Genomic DNA, 16,522 nt, shown 5'->3' on the forward strand with positions numbered 1-16,522 from the left:
CTAACCTGGTGTCATATGGTATCCACTTTCTATTTCAATAAAAATATGTGTCAATCTCAGAGCTAGGATTATAGATTTAACTGCCTTCAGTCTCCTGCATCATGGGTTATAAATATACATGTAGTTACTTGGGTGAAAGGTGGGCCACTATGACCAGAAGCTCTTCTTTACTATCTGGGGGATGATCATGGACAAACATATTTGCCCTACATAATTTGTAGCATTTTACCTTCATGGCAGAAAGGACTTCACTACCAGATACAGGGCACGGGAAATATCCTTTATTATTCTGTACAGTTATTTTTTCCATGAAGAGAACAGCCTGTAAAACAAATCCACACCAGATATAGAAATCTGCATGACATTGGAACAATCCATGACACAGAGAGGGCACCATTGAAACAGTCCTTAATTACACAGAAGTAGAGACACAGAGGAATGAGGATGGGCACCCCAAGATCAAGTTGACATGCACCAGCATTTTGGTGATTTCTTGATTGCAGCAGTTGTGCTGCCTATCCACAGACCTGTGGGTCCTGGGACTGACAAGGGCATGGCTACATGTTTCCTTCAAGATCTTCAAAACAAAAGGGTTGGACTTTATTTTAAAGATTTTTTTAAATTATTGTTATTGGGGAAGGGGAACAGAAATTTATTGGGGAACAGTGTGTTTTTCCCAGGACCCATCAGCTCCATCCAGGTCAAGTTGTTGTTCTTTCAATCTTAGTTGTGGAGGGGGCAGTTCAGGTCCAGGTCCAGTTGCCATTGTTGATTCCAGGGGGCGCAGCCCACCATCCCTTGGGGGAGTCAAAATGGCAACCTTGTGGTTAAGAGCCCACACTCCAATGTTCAATCTTAGTTGCAGGGGGCACAGCAGCCAACCATCCATTATGGGAGTCGAACCGGCAACCTTGTGGTTGAGAGCCCATGCTCTAACCAACTGAGCTATCTGGCTGCTCGGGAGCTGAGTGGCAGCTCATTGACTTCATTCTAGTTGCGGAGGGCGCAGTATGCTGGCCCATGAGGGAATTGAACCGGCAACCTTGTTGAGAGCCCGCTCTAACCAACTGAGCCATTGGGCCCGCCCCTCCGAAGCTCAGCGGCAACCTGTTGTCTTCAATCTAGTTGTGGAGGGCGCAGCTCGCTGCCTATGTGGGAATCGAACTGGCAACCCTGTTGCCCAGAGCTTGCACTCTAACCAACTGAGCCACCTGTCCGCCCCTGGACTTCCATTTTTTAAATACGGAGTGTTTCTGGCACCAGTTGAAGAAATATTGGAGAAAGAAGCAGTACTGAAGGTCCAAAAAATTTAAAGTGCTGGAGGCCAGAAATCTGGGATTTCTCTGCTCCACAGATTATTAGTCACCAGCTCCTTCTGGAAGTCCTATCATAAACGATGGGCTTCCTTCGCTATAAACTTAGCATGAGAACATTGTCATGGAGATATTCTTGTTGTTTTTAATTGGATGGACCTTCGATTATCTGACCCAACCCCTGTTTTTACAGACAAAGAACTATGAAGTTCAAAGAGATGAAGCCGCTCTCAACAGGAACCCAGCCAGTCCACTGCAGACCCAGGTCTGTGCAACTCTAACTGCTGTGCTGATTCCCTCGCACCGCACTCCCTCTCTGTTCTCCATTCCATGGCTTTCAGAAGAAATAAACAAATGAAATGAGCGTGGTGGGCTTCTTTACTAAGAAATGACTTCTTTGGCAAGAATGCTTCAGTCTCACGTTACAAGGGCTGCAAAGTGGATCCCGCTGCAAAGTGGATCCTACAGCAAGAGACTCGCTCCCACCCGGGCAGGAACCCCCTCTGAGAATTAAGGCAGCTTTGGGGACTTTTAATTGGCAGGATATTTGGCAAGGGCTGGTTACTCCTTTCTCCTTTCTCTCATTTGCCTCTTGAGTGAAGACCAACTAACAGGTGGACGCTAACTAACTAGACATTAAGTAGGTGTTAACACGATGGCCTTAAACAGATCTTTTACATTTCATGGAAAATAATACTTCTTTAAAAATCTGGTAAAATATCAAAAGTGCATTATACAGTACACAGGAGCACCCTTTTCCTGGGTAACCTCTGCTACTAAAAAAAAAGAAGCTGGAAAAAAGAAATCAAACACCACTTAAGATACAGCACGAACTCCCTCTCCATTAAGCGTGGGTAGATGAGCCCAGAGGTCTCCCAGCACCTGCACGAGAACATCCAAGGCTTCCAGGGTCCCCCCACCTTCCCAGGGATCCTGGGCTAGGGCCCAGGTCCCCCCACCCCAGGCGCAGGAGCCAACTTCCTGCACGAGGCAGCACCATTGCGTTGGTTTGCCGTTGGTTCAGCTAGCACCACATCTCTGATTTGCCTTTGGGACAAATGATGGAGGCACAAGGGCCACATGCAGGTGGAGAGAGCAAACTGCAGGCTCTCTCTGAAGTGTGTCCCTGTTCTAACACACGTTTCCCTGACTCTTTGCTCTCGTTTCAGCCAAGTAGACTCAGCTTTTCATGTCCCACTGTTCCAGAGTGATTTTTTTAATCAAAGGAGAGCAGCTAAATCATTTCCTCTTGGGCAACCAGCTAGAGAAGAGTAAATTACAGCCTCTTCCCTCTCCCCTTCTTCCAACACATTGTTCTTTGTGAAGAAATACTCCTTGGCCCCTTGACTGCATTTTTGTTTATTTTTAAGGACAGCCCTGGGTGGGGTGAACCATACTGAGCAGGGAATTTCAAAGCGCTGTGGGCTGAGAGGACATCTGACTTGAGGGTCGGACTGGATCCTTTAGTAGCTGAGAAACTGCAATGTTTTGGGCCTTTGTTTTCTCACCTAGGAAATGGGGAGACAGACACAAGCCCTGCAGTCCTTACTGGGTAGATGGGAAGCGATGTGGGTGAAAGTGCTTCGTAAAAAAAAAAAAAAAAAGTAACAGCGAGAGAGGAATTACAAGTCACTTACAGGGCCAGATTCCATCAGTGACAGGTCACCCTGTCCTCATCTCCCAGACCCCACCTCACTGTTCCACTCCCTAGGATGCCCCAGGCCCCACCTGACTCTTGGGTTGCCTCAGACTTTGAGCTAGTCTTTTTATATGGAAAGATCAAAAAAATCTCCTGATTTCCCTCTTTTCTCCAAAGAATGACCCAAGGGCCCTGACTCAGCAGAAAATCATCTTCCTGCCCCCAGCTGGCCCGACATAACCTTCTTCCACAGATGGCATGATCGATTGATGGATCAGTCAGGCTCAGTGACACCCTAGTTTTATGCAAAGCCCTTCTGGTTGTACGTCTCCCTACACTCCCAATGGAAGTGAAGAGGCCTCTTTTCCCCCCCAGGATTCTGCAACAGGGGTTCCCACATTCACAATAAGAACCTACAACGTCTAGGTTTACAATGAGGTCGTAAGAGACCCAGACCATAAACAGAAACCCGAAATAGATGCCACCATCTCTCCGAAGGAGCTGAAACTAACCACCTCCACCACCAGAGGGCACCACTTGGGAGTCTGTATCAGAAGTCAAGCTAGAAATTCTCCGCCACCACCACTAACCTGTACTATCAGCTCAGAATATTGTCCCCTCAACTTCAGTGACCAGGTTGCTTGGTTCCACCCTGCCCTGGAAGGTGCTGAGTCTAGTCCATGATGAAAGACAAAGGGAGCTTTCAGGGCCAACTCTCCAGCACTCAGGACCTCTGGTTCGTGCTGGGTGGGATTCCCAGGGAAAGACTTCTCAGGTATCCATGAACAATACATTAATAGACAGGCTGTGAGGCTGCCCTTGGGTACCCAGCTGGTCTCATGAGGACAGTAGACACACATCTGACCTCGCTGGGTTCCCTGAAAGGCCAGAGACAGGTTTCTGGGCTCCACGAGCCTGACAGAGCAAGACCCACATGTGGCCTCTATGAGCTTGTCGGCACTTCTGTAAAACCTGCTCATTGGGGCTCCCTTCACTGGGGCTCCTCTACATTTTTCCCTGGGACACCCATGGCCCTGGACCATCTGAACACCAGAAGCCGAAAGAATGTTCCAGAACACACAAATCAGACTCAGGTTAGTGAAAGTGAAAAATAACTAAGACGGTTTCTGCTCCTGACCCCCTAAAACATTGCTCCACGGACTTCACGACAGGGACAGGTGAAGCCAACCTCCCCGACCACGGTTCAGACACCAGAGGGCAACTGGGGAGAGAGGGCAGGAGGGACAAGATCCATGTACCTCCCACAAAAACAAAACAAAAAAACTCAGCTGGACTTTTTCTTAGTGTTTGGTTTCGTGGTGTCTGACCAAGAGCAGCACCCTCCTTCCAAAGGGGTGGACTGAGGATTTCTTCTGTGGCCCAAAAGACAAACAGACATGGTGGGGAATTCTGCCCGAGCCATGGACTCAGCTTAGGCCAGTTCTCGACGTAGGTGAAACATCCCCAAAACAAAAGAGGTTCAACAGAAGTCAATTTTCCTGTTCCCTCCTCGCCTCTTTTCCCTCGGGGCTCCCCAATCCAAGCTCACAGCTCCCAGGCCCGATGAACAGAAGTAAAGGAAAACCAGATCCTGAAATCATTTGTAACTGGGACGAGAGGAAGAGGGTAGAGACAAGCATCTTCCAGGAGAGGACTCCCAAGGCAGCGTCCGGCGGCGCTGAGGCAGACGCTGGGCCTGGCCGGTGGCGCGGTGGGGCTCCCCCTCGGGCCAGGCTCAGATGGCCAGCCAGTGTTGTAACTGCAGGGAAAGGTGGTCAGGCCTTAATGCCAGGGCCGAGCCAGGCTGGGACAGGAGGACCCAGGGCCGGCTGACAATGGCAGCAAGAAGCCCAGAGGAGGCAGAAAACAGCCCCTTCCCTTCAAAGACCCCAGAGAGCATGCAGGCGGAGTCCCTAACTGTCACTGAGCCCCAGAGAGGGCAAAGGACCCTTCTCAAAGTCACACAGCAACTCTGAAGCAGGGGGCTCACTGGGACCCTCCCCACCCCCCGCCCTGGACGTTTTTTAAGGCGAAAAAGGTAGGACTCAGTTCACAGAGTGACTGAGGTACCTGCAGCGCTTCTTTCAAGATAAGGAATCTTCAGCCTTGTTTGGTGACACTCCATGGTGACAACTCATAGTGGGAGAATAATGCTACGGCACTCCAGCACCAAGGAGCAGAGAGGTGAGTGGAGGTGGCGGGAGGCAGAGGACGGGCCCCGCCCCTATTCCTAACACCACACAGCTGTGGGCTACTGCCCACGGCCGCTCTTGGTTTTCTGGTGTGTGGCATGTGGTCCTGCCTTGGGCATCCAGCTCATAGCAGGGAGCAGCTAGGACCCTCCCCAGGGCCCCCACCCTGTGTGTTCCAGGCTGCACCCACCTGGAACTGCCTGACGTCCCTCTGGGCCACCAGATGATGCTCGTTCTCAGGTGTGATGCCATAGGCCAGTCTCTGTAAGAGGACAGAGAAGTGGGGAGGCCTCAGCTAGACCCAGGGACACCTTCCCTGGGGCCCAGCAGGCACCCCCAGGTAAGGGCCACCTGCTATTAGGCCCTGAAGTCCCCCAGGGACAGCATGTGAGGTCCATACAAAGCATGCCCCACCCTGGTCAGTTTACTGTGTCATTCATCCAGCAAATGTCGACTGAGCCAACGGCTGCGGTCAGACCCTGGGGAGCCAGAGTTGAGACCCACAGTCTCTGCTTTGGAGGAGCTCACAGCACATGGGAGGGACAGGCATTGGACAAACCAACCATGATGGGAGTGAGTCCTGCCCGGAGCACAGTGAGAGCACAGCAGGTAGGACTGGCCCTGCCAGGGATCGGGGCCGGCCTCGGACACGGCTGGACTCAGGGACTGTGTCTGGAATCAGTGACTGATAACCAGGTGGAGGGAAGTCCTCCCCGCTCCCCACATGTGAAGAGTAAGAAGCTGGTAGCAGGTCCTAGTTCCCACGTCTGGGAGGAGCTCACAGAACACGAACTCTCCAGGTGACCCAGAGGCTCCCAGACAGGTTTCATGGACACAGCACAGGAACTGGGGGAGGGGCGCACACAGCCCTGCCTGGCCCCTCTGCCCTAAGTTCTTGTGTGGCTGCTCCCTTACGCCCTCATTTGTTCATCTGTCCCCTCCTTAGAATGTGAGCTCCAGGACGTTCTGCCTGTGCCTAGAACATGGCCTGGGCCGTGCAGACCCTCAACAATGACCTATGAAGCGAGTGGACAAAGCGATCAAGGAACGAAATCTGTATCTTGCATAGTGAGGGTGGGAGGAAAAGACCATCCCACTATTTATAAATGACGGGGCAGTTGAACAACCAAAGAGGAGGGAAGATGTAATTTCAGAGTAAAGGGCACTACCGTGTTTCCCCCAAAATAATTCCCCGAAAACAAGCCCCAGTTAAGATCTCAGCCAGATGGACACATTTAGTACGTTATGACGATGTTCCAGAAGATGACATGACTGTATTTGATTACATGTAGATTGTTGTACATGAAAAAATAAGACATCCCCTGAAAATAAGCCCTGATGGAGCAAAAATTAATATAAGCCCCAGTCTTATTCTCGGGGAAAAACGGTATTTCCCCAATACTTATCCACATACGTGTGCATACACAATGCATATAAGAGAAGAAAATACAGGTTGGAGATCTCCGGTTTAGGCTGATCAGGTTCAGGTTCATGAAAGAGGCAGGTAAAAGCCAAGACAACAGGTCACAGTGAGCTCAACAGGGAGAACTGGGGCTGCTGGGGCCGTGACAAACCAAAAGAGGCACGGGAACGGGCCCATTAAGGCTTTCGCCTTATTCATCTTTCGAGGGTTACAGGGCTAAGTGTCACCTTCTCACGTAAGTAACAGTAGGAATCGCAGTAGGGGGACACAGTGCACGTGACGTATAACACAATGGCAGGAAACACGTGTTGAGCGTCTCCCACCTGCCAGGCACCCTGCGAAACACACTTTTCCCCTTCAAGGTCCGTGTTATGATCCCCAGGTTACAAATGCAGAAACTGAGGTTCACGGCGATACAACATGGTGCGTCTGTCTGACCCTAGTGTCTGTGTCCTTCTGCCTCCCCTCTGTCACCCCGACAGGAATGATTCAGACGCCCCCTCCCACGCTGCCCCCCACCCTTCCCGAAGCCGGCCCAGCGCTTACCTCCCAAACGGAGCCCCGTATGCTGAGAAACTTGTAGACGATGTAGGCGGGGACCAGCGTCATGGAGGAGAGCGCGATGCCCCAGCCCACCCAGTTGGCCCAGAGCGGGAAGATGTAGTCGTCGTAGGTGAGCGGCTTGAAGTTGATGATGCTCACCACCACCACAAACTGGGGGGCGGGGGGGGGGCAGAAGGAAGACAGAGACCAGAGACCAGGAGCAGGGAGGGGGCAAAGGGAGGGGGTGGGATGGAGGGAGAGAGGCAGGCAGATCAGGAAGAAGTGGGGAGCGGCATGCGAGACGCATTACAGGGAGTGGACACAGGAAGGAGGGGAAGAGAAAGGAGACGGAGACGAGAGAAGAATTCAAGAAGTAGATGGTCACAAAAGGAGACAAAGACAACGGGAGTGAGAAAAGAAGAGCAGAAAGGTGTCGTTGGAGCTGGGCCTGGGGGGGGCACACACAGCCCCTCCCCCACCCCCAGGCCCTGGCCCCAGGCTGGGGATCCCACTGAGCTGGAAGCCCATTCAGGCCTGAGCATCCTGAGGGGCCCGTCTGCACGACCAGGACTCTGCATCCCAGAACCTCCTCCCCTAAGAAGCAAATCTACCCAGCACACCCCACCTGGGACACAGCCCCCGCCCGGGACGCCCTGACCACACTACATACCAGGAGGAAGGCTGGGCTGACAAACTTCCAGCACAGTCTCCAGTACAGGCCCGGCTTGAACCCCATCATCTGCTGGATGTCGTTGCTGAACCTGTCCACACCTGCGCACACAGGCAGGCCTGTCACGGCAGCCGCCACAGAGCCCTAGGCTGTGCCCTGCTGCCCTCCCACGAGGGTCTGGGCCCAGGCAGAGAGCAGGTCAGTGAGGCAAGACAGTGAAGCCCTGGCACTTAGGAAACCTGGGAGGGGCACTTGGCTGGTTCAGAACAGGGGAGAGGACACACTCAGGGATGGTGTCACCTGTGTGCCACCCCAACTCATTTTTCAGAGGGAGACAGGGCTTGGGAGGGGAGGGGACTTGTCCCAGGTTATCCTGCCAGGTCAGCCTGACTCCAGAGCCTGGACTTTCCCTCTCGTTCCCTCTCCTGAACGATGACGACTGTGGATACAGCCCTTGCCCTGACTCTGGTCTCCTAGAAGAGCACAGGCTCACACCGAGTCTTTCTGATGGGTAGAAGAGTGGGAACAGCACTAACACTTGATGTGACACGTGGGGAAAAAACAATCAGTGACAGCACATGTGACACTTAGTAACACATTCTCCCGTTCAGCTCCAGAATAAGTTTGCCAGATAAAACATAGGGAACTGCTTACAGTTAAATTTCAGATAAACAATGAAAAATATTTTAATTAAGTACGTCCCATGCACTATTTGGGACATGCACTGTTTGGGACAATTATGCACTGTTTATCTGAAATTCAAGTGTAACTGGGTGTCTTGTACTGTGTTTGCTACATGTGGCAACCCGACTCTAGAATGAGTTACATGGCCCAGGGAGGGCCGCTTCCTCTGAGCTACTCACAGCCCCTGTTAAAGGGGGTTCATGAAAAGATGAGCCGAGAGCTTGGAGAGCCACCCCGATAAGGAATTGGCTCAAGTCTGGAACCAGCCAGTGACTGCTCTGGAAATGGATGCCCCTTTGCTCCCCAGGTGACACGGCTCCAGGAAAACAGGGGGCCAAGGCTTTTCCACACGCTCAGGGCCCAGCACGTACCGTAAAACCAGGAGACACCGATGGCTTCCATGAGCACAGCAAATAGAATGGAGGTCCCCGCTGCAAACGTGTCCAGCAGGGTCAGCACGTATATTCCACCCTGGGGCATGGAGGGAGAAAGCCTGAGGCCACCTTGGCTGGACATGGCCACTGGCGGTTACATCCATCACAACGTACCTGTCCATCCCCTGTCCCCCACACACAGAACCCAGTTTGAGAACGGTGGGTTGTGGCGCTACTGCATAGATGTTACATATTTGCATCCTAACAAAGGCCTTCAGAGTCACAGGGTCTGAGGGTGGGTATTTCAGCCGGTAAAAAGTGAGATATGGGTCTCAAAGGGCCTTTTGCTGCCCCTCAAAGCAATAAGCCATTAAGAGGGTTGCCTGGAGAGCCTCAGGCTCAGAGGTGGGAGATGACAATGGATGCAGGTCCTGCCGTGGTTCCCTGGAGCCCACTCTGGCTCTGCCACCCAGCTCCCAGACTGCGAACATCTGACTCCATTGAAATGCAGCCCCACAATCTCCAGGTGACCCAGAGCCCACCCTTCCTCACCTTGGTGATACAAAACAGGGCCAGAAGGAAGGTTCCGAAGGAGACGCCAAATGTGAAGAGTTTCCGGTGGCGCTTCAGGACCTGGAAGTCGTCGGCCAGGCCCGTGATGACCGCCTCCATGCCTCCCATCTGAGAGAACCAGGCAGGGTAGGGTGCAGGAAGGGGGGGCCCCCAGTACCCCCGTCTCAGGCCCCAGGCTCCCTCAGACCTCCTGCAGCCTGGGACTCAGGCACCCCGGCAGCTGCCCTGATGCTCTTGAGAAATCTCACCCCGCTTCTGCTCTGTTCTCAACCAAACTCAGAGCCCAGAAACTACGTGGGGGAGGGTGAAGAGTTAACTCTGTCTCCCCCTAATCAACAGGTACCTGTCCCCTGTCCCACTCACTCAGCCTGAGTGGGTGCTGGGGAGCAGATAGGGGTAAAATGCCAAAACTCCCATGTAATACGTTTGCAAGTAGATCAGAGCTTTCTGGACACAGCTACCAAAGGAGGGCTTCTTAGCGGCAAGAACTTGGGGCAGCAGCTTCTGATAAGGATGTTGGCTGCCTTTCTCATTATCAAGCAAAGTGGTCACCTCAAACTCCACTCTCAGAGCGTGAAAGGGCCCCCTGGCCCACAGCTAGGGGCACACTGATTGTTTATGGCCTCAACTGAGTAATAATCGTGTGTTTGCTAAGTGATACCCAAGGCTAGGGTGGCAGACAGGCTGCATGCTTGCCACCACTCAGCCTCACGCATGTCGCCTCTACCCTTGGCAGACATTGCTCATCGCAACCAGTGCTCCTTCCTACGTGTCGGGAAACCGCCTCAGAACCCTTCTTAACACACTGCTCCTGGCAGATCTACCGACTGAAAAGAAAAGGCAGTGAGAGGACGCCTATTTGCCAGCCCCACTCTATGACTTCTTGCAGACTTCCAGGCACGATATACGAATAGACATAGACATAAAAAGAGGCCAGTGGGGTGAATCTTAACACGTGGATAACAAAAGATTCTAAGACACAAATGAGGCTCAAAGCGTTTTTGTAGGTTGTTGATGAGGAAATATAATGGGAAGAGTGTTTGGCTGGAGAACAGGAGTTCCATCCACACCCTCTCTGAATTCAGTTTCCCCATCTGCAGAAGGAGAGTAGTGGGCTGCCTATCTGAGGTCCCTCTGGGGTGGGTGTCCATGATTCCAGTGGGTTTCTATTGGTGCTTGGCTTTGACCTAAGTCTCGCTTTTTTGAGTGAGGACTTACTTCCTTGTTTGCATTTAAATAGAACCTTCTGGAAACAACTATTCACCAGCGGTTCCAATGGTGGGAACTTTCTGCGGAGCAGTGTGTGTGTATGTGGTGGGGTCAGGCCCAGGGCTGTGGGGGGGATGGGATATCCTGAGCAGGGTCACTCACTGAGCTGTCGATTCCCAGAGCCAGGAGCATAATGAAGAACACGACAGCCCAGAACGTGGATCCCGACAGGGTGGAAATGGCTTCCGGGTACAGGATGAAGACGAGGCCGGCTCCTGTAAGAAACATCAGCAATCTCCTCAAAGGCTGGGACTGCCAGTCTGAGCTGCAGGTGACAGGAGAACATTCTGAGGCCCAACCAGCCCCAGGTCAGCCATGGCACTCGGTCCGTCCTGGGTGGACAGAGAGAACCAGGATCTGAAGACGACAGACGAAGCCAGTTGCAGCTCGCAGTTCACCAGCACTCACCAGGAGGTTGGCCTCCAGCAGCCAGAGCAGAGATCAGCGCCTCGCCTGGGGGCTATGGGTTACATGCTGCGAACCCCACCTCCTACACACCATGAGGGGTCCTCTTCCTCTCAAACCTGTGGTCCTCAGAATCTATCAGATGTGGCCCCTCCCCAGGTATCAGCTTCTTTGTGGCCATAAGAATATGGGAAGAAGTGGGGAGGAAGTGGGATTGGTCAGGGCTTGAGGGCTGCCACCGTTGCTCACTAGCTGGGTGACCTTGGGCAACTTACATAGCCTAAGTCTCAGCATTCTCATCATTAAAATGGGTCTATTCACACTCTCACTTGTGAGAACTAAATGAAGGTATGTCAAGCACTCAGCATGGGGCTGGCATAGAGTGGATGCTCCAAAATCCATCCTGCCCAGTCAGACTCAGAGGAAAGTTCTGTTACACACGCAGGGCCCAGTGCTGCCTGGAATTCCCACCAACACACTCAAAGAGGGTCCATCACATGGGCGGTTTGGAAACCTCCGTGTCCAGCCCGCTCAGTCCCACAGCCACTAGAGAGCCACGGAGCCACGAATGGGGTGGGGTTCCCATCTCAGCCCACCCACCTTCAGTGGCCACGTCCTCAATGTTGACCTTGTGTTCATGGGCCATGTAACCGAGGATGGAGAAGATAGCAAACCCGGAGACGAAGCTGGTGACACAGTTGATGGTGCTGGTCAGCAGGGCATCCCTGGGGGAGAGAAGCACGGTTAGTTCAAGTTGCCTTTCTCCCCCGCCCTGCTCTTTGACCACTGGACCATCTGTGGGAGTCGCAGCTTCAAATGCTTTCTGTTTCCTTGCTGCCCCGTGGAGCCCAGCACCTTCCCATAATTGGTCAGGAATAATTCAACAACTTCTGGAGGAAATACCTTGAGTCCAGAGTCTGGTATCAATTTCTTGTTGGGAAATGGAGTCACCATCCTTTTTCTTCAACAAACTTTCCATGGCTCCCACCCAGTGCCTCCCAACCTCTTTCACCCAGGCGTTCAAGACCTTTGCTAAGATGACCCAACCTTCCTTCCAGGCTCATTTTCCATGAGTCCCCAACACACACTCTTTGAACAAATCAAACCAGGCAGCTTGCTGGCCCACAACCAAATGATCTCCCTGGCTTGGCTGGTGCTGTCCCCTAACATGCGTGTCATCCATTCCCTGTCCATCTGTCACAGACCTGGCCTCCAAGGCTCACCTCAGACTCACCTCCGTGCACTGGCTGATCCTGTCAGAGCGTTGATCACCCCATTTCCTTAGTCTTCCGGGAGCTTGCCCCGCTGCTATGCATCCATCCTACTCTGTCTTGTACCAGCGGGGGTGTGATTCTGTCTTAGGCCTCTGACGGAGAGTGATGGAGGCAGGCCCAGTTTGGGCTCGTGTCTGAGGCGCTCACAGCCCTCGGCCAGCAGGGGGCAGCACTGAGTGCTCACTGAAGCGCGGTGGTTCTTTGACTGCTGCCCTGTGTGTGCAGCCTTCTTAACAGCCCTGCGGTCTTACCTCTGACCCTGCCAGGCCCTCACCCCTCACAGGACCGGCCTGGACATTTACCCTTGCCTGTCTGGGCATCGGATGAACAGACGAGTCGTGCTGTCTGCTGTGAAAGCCCCAGTGTCCCCGTGTCCCAGCTACCACCACTATGATCTCCCAGCACTAGTGGCCTCCACGTTCCCAGCCCCTCACCTTGTATCTGTTTAAGAAGTGTCCTGAATTGAAATCAGAAGTGTCCTGAGTTCATCGGGACCCCCAGGGGGCCTGTCAGAGTTCATGGAATGTCCGGGATGGTGCCTCATTTCACAGAGGAAGAAACCCAGGAAGGAGAGTTGACTTCTCCCACACCAGCGCCCTCTCCCCCATCCCTGCAAGGGTCCAGCCCCAGGATTTACAGCTTTCCAGAGCCCTGAGAAGGATCTCACCTGTAGCAGTTGTTGTCAAACTTGTTGTAACTGGCAAATGCAATCAAGACTCCAAATCCAGCCCCCAAGGAGAAGAATATCTGAGTTGCAGCGTCAATCCATACCTGAGATGAGCAGACAAAAGTCATCACCTTCTGCTTCCTCGGGATTGGGACCACCGTACGGCTCCAGAAGGGCTGGGACACCGCAGGGATGCTCAGACCCAAGGAAACAAGGTCTGAGCCTGAAGTGGCAGCCATGCGACTCCTTTCCCACCCCCAGAGCCTGTACGAAATAGACAGGCTGGGGTCTCCCTCGCATCTCCCGGCCTTGAGTGGTCATCAGTGAGCTCACCCTGGAGGGACTTACTGGCTCAGTTTGATGTCTTGATTGTCAAAGAAAGTTAATAAAGTAGCAGTTCTAGGTTGGAATGTGGATGGACTGAGAGCAAAGGCTTAAGACAATCTCAGGAGTTATGGAAATGACAACTTCAGAAAGGAATGTGATTTCTAGAAGCTTCTATCAACCCACACAGTGGTGACTCCTGGGGGCCAATGGAATTCATTTATTCCACCTTTTGGGTGAAGAAAGCACATGGCTGAAAGCCTGGAGGTATGAGCCCCTCTCCAACCTCTCTGCCTCATGGTCTGGCCCTGGCCAATTTCACCTCTTTCCTCTTTGTATCTGTTTCCTCGTCTTTATAATGGGAATAATTATACCTAGCCCACCCGAACTAAGAGCTGCCATTCGGATTTCTGAGGTTTCTGTCATTTCCCCACTCACATTGTTCTAGGCTCCTTTACTTTGCAAGCAGAGGATATAATGAGAGAGACAATCTGATGGAGGAACACAGAGCTGCTGCTTGAGACAGTACCCAGGCTCAGTTTCTACTTGTTGGAAAAACATAGGATACTTCAACACGTGCAGAACAAACGAAAGTCTGACGTTTTACGAGGCTGATTCGTGCCTCATGTGCGTTATCTTTCTGCTAAGAAAACAGGTTTTTCTCTTGGTTCCTATGCTGTAACACTGTGGTGTGTTGGGACGTCATAACTAAGGGAGGTACGTACTGAGACGTCCCTCCTAGTCCTATGTTGCCAGGATCATCGCGGGTTCAAAGAGAGTGCGAAGAAGCCTTTGGGAATCGTCAGGGGAAATGCTGAGGTGTTGCCACTGAGGTGGGCCCGAGGGAGGAGCGTGGAAATCATCTCAGCCATGATTTGAAGACGCTCAAGGCACTGGGTACCTCCAGGGTTGTGTCTACCCCACTACTTGGGATTCCACTCCAAATTCGCCCCCTTTCATTATAATCTGTGTCTCTGGACAGGACAGTGAGGGAGCTGGAGGGGGTTATGGGGGGCAGAGTCAGCAGGGTCCAGGTCTCCCTGTGGCTGATGCTGGCCTTTATCCATCATTACAGGACAGTGGCAAAGGCCCGGGTTGGGAACCAGAAAGTGGCAATAGGACTGGGGATAGGACAGGGGTGGCTGGGGTGGTTTAGGGGCCATGGAACAGGGCAGGGATAGGGACCCAGGACAGAGTATTGCTCTCCTTGAAAAGAGGGGTCTAGGACGGCCACTAAATGGACACCGAATCCCAGCCCCTCAGAGCTGGATGGGCTGATGGAGGCCTGCAGTTGTAAATCCAGTTGGCCTTGGTGGAGAAGCTGCATCCCAGGGAGGGAAGGCCCGTCCCAGGCTGCGCTGGAAGTTTGGGGCAGAGCTGGGAGCAGATTTGCTGTCCCTGCCAGCCGCGAGGACCCTCCCAAGCCCGGCCTATGGGTGGTCCCCGGCACCGACCGTGGCCTCTTTCAGGCGGTAGAAGTCAATGTGCAGGTAGGCGTTGATGCCGTTGGACGCGCCCGGCAGCGTCATGCCGTGGACCAGGAGCACGAACAGCACGAAGTAGGGCAGCGTGGCCGTGATCCACACCACCTGGCAGGGAGCAGACTCGCTGTCAGAGCCTGGCTCTGCCCTCAGCCTGGTGACAGCTTGAGGTGGGGTGGGGCACAGGCCTCTCCTTTGGAGCCAGTCACACCCTGCCCCCTCCCCAGCACAGGCCACAGGCCATGAGCTCCATCTCTAGGCCAGGCTTTGGGCCAGACTCCAGGACGCAGTGAACAGACCCGCAGGCAGCTCTGACCGAGCGGGAGGCAGCGGCCCTGGGCAGGCACAGCGCCGCCGTCGGAGCTCAGGGTGCGAGGACCTAGACCCGCTTCTCACAGCACCTGACGCTTCGTCCTCCACAAGCCGCCTCTCCTGATGTTCAAGTTGGTCCAGGGAGAACCAAGTACACCCACCCGTATGCCCTCTTCTCTCCCGTCCTCTACCCTCATTCAAGCACCTCGTCCCCCGAAGCTCAGGGTCCCAGGAGGGGAATGGCTGGGCAGAAATCTCTGACCTTTCTTCATCTTAGTGGATATGTGTCTGCGGCACGTTCAACGGCATCGTTCGGAAACACGTAAGGGAAGAGGCTGTCCCCAGACTAAAGAGAGAAGCCCCGCCCCCCATCCTGCCCAAGGCAGAAGAACACAGAAGGAAGGTGGGGAGAGGGTAGGTTGTGTTTGCTTCCTCAATGTCCCCCACACCCTCGAATGCACACTAGAATACTCTTGGGGAAGTTATAAATAAACCTGTCAAAGTTCAGATCCCATTCTTGGACTTTCTGATTCAGTTGGTCTGGGGTGGGGCCTATGCTTCAGTATGTTTTCAAAGCTGCCCCTGGTGAGGTAAATGTGCAAAGTTAAAAATCACTGATCCAGGCAGCCACGGTCCTGTCACCAAGGAGTTCAGCAGTGCAGAAAGAAGACGTACCCCCCGCAGAACATCTGCTCAGGGCTGGGGGAACCAGCCCCAAGGAAGACTCAGTGAGACACAAGAGGACACATAACTTAAGGGCCAGATGGCCCTTCCTCCCAAAGTCCTGACACTGGCAGCCCCAAGAATCTTCACACATCCCTAGAGGAAAAACAGAAGCCCCGAAACAGGTCTGAGGGTAAAGTTTAGATATGGGCTCAACACAAAAACTGAGAGGCAGAAAGAAAAGTCATATGTTTCCCGGCTATGTCCAAGGACTGGGATTTATCCTCCTCATCTGCTTTCCCACCAGACCATACGCTCCTTAGAAGCAAAATCCCCATAGTTTTCAAATTGTGTCCCCAGCACACGGCACACATGGGTGTTTAAAAAAATGGTGGTTGGGTGAGTAGACGAATGACTTGACAGTTGTATAGGTGAATGATGGGATTGATGAACTTATGCTTGGATGGATGGATGGATGGATGGATGGATGGATGGATGGATGGATGGTTGGATGGATGGTTGGATGGATGGATGGATGGATGGATGGATGGATGGATGGATGGATGGATGGATGGATGCATGGATGGTTGGATAGTTAGGTAGTTGGTTAAGTGGATAGATGGATGGTTAGGTAAGTACCTGGTTGAGTGCAGATAGATAGATAGATAGATAGATAGATAGATAGATAGATAGATGATAGATGACTGGGTCAGTGA

The 16,522-nt window shown here is 52.8% G+C and overlaps 1 protein-coding gene across 7 annotated transcripts in view; it reads right to left on the reverse strand.

Annotated features, from left to right (window-relative positions):
- Positions 1-259: 259 nt before the first annotated feature.
- SLC6A2 (solute carrier family 6 member 2) overlaps positions 260-16,522 on the reverse strand; it is a 47,092-nt gene continuing 30,829 nt past the window's right edge. For all 7 annotated transcript variants that reach the window (XM_074314853.2, XM_074314855.2, XM_074314856.2 and 4 more), the window contains exons 6-15: positions 14,805-14,939; positions 13,027-13,130; positions 11,686-11,810; positions 10,783-10,895; positions 9,391-9,519; positions 8,836-8,935; positions 7,781-7,881; positions 7,114-7,281; positions 5,335-5,406; positions 260-4,711 (exon numbers count right to left, since the gene is read on the reverse strand). In XM_074314853.2, coding sequence (XP_074170954.2) covers positions 4,688-4,711; positions 5,335-5,406; positions 7,114-7,281; positions 7,781-7,881; positions 8,836-8,935; positions 9,391-9,519; positions 10,783-10,895; positions 11,686-11,810; positions 13,027-13,130; positions 14,805-14,939 — 1,071 coding nt within the window. In that variant the 3' untranslated portion in view covers positions 260-4,687. The remainder of the gene's footprint in view (positions 4,712-5,334; positions 5,407-7,113; positions 7,282-7,780; positions 7,882-8,835; positions 8,936-9,390; positions 9,520-10,782; positions 10,896-11,685; positions 11,811-13,026; positions 13,131-14,804; positions 14,940-16,522) is intronic.

The sequence above is a fragment of the Rhinolophus sinicus genome, chromosome 8, assembly GCF_057876585.1.
Source record: "Rhinolophus sinicus isolate RSI-liver-muscle chromosome 8, RSI-T2T, whole genome shotgun sequence".
NCBI classification, from domain to species: Eukaryota; Metazoa; Chordata; class Mammalia; order Chiroptera; family Rhinolophidae; genus Rhinolophus; species Rhinolophus sinicus.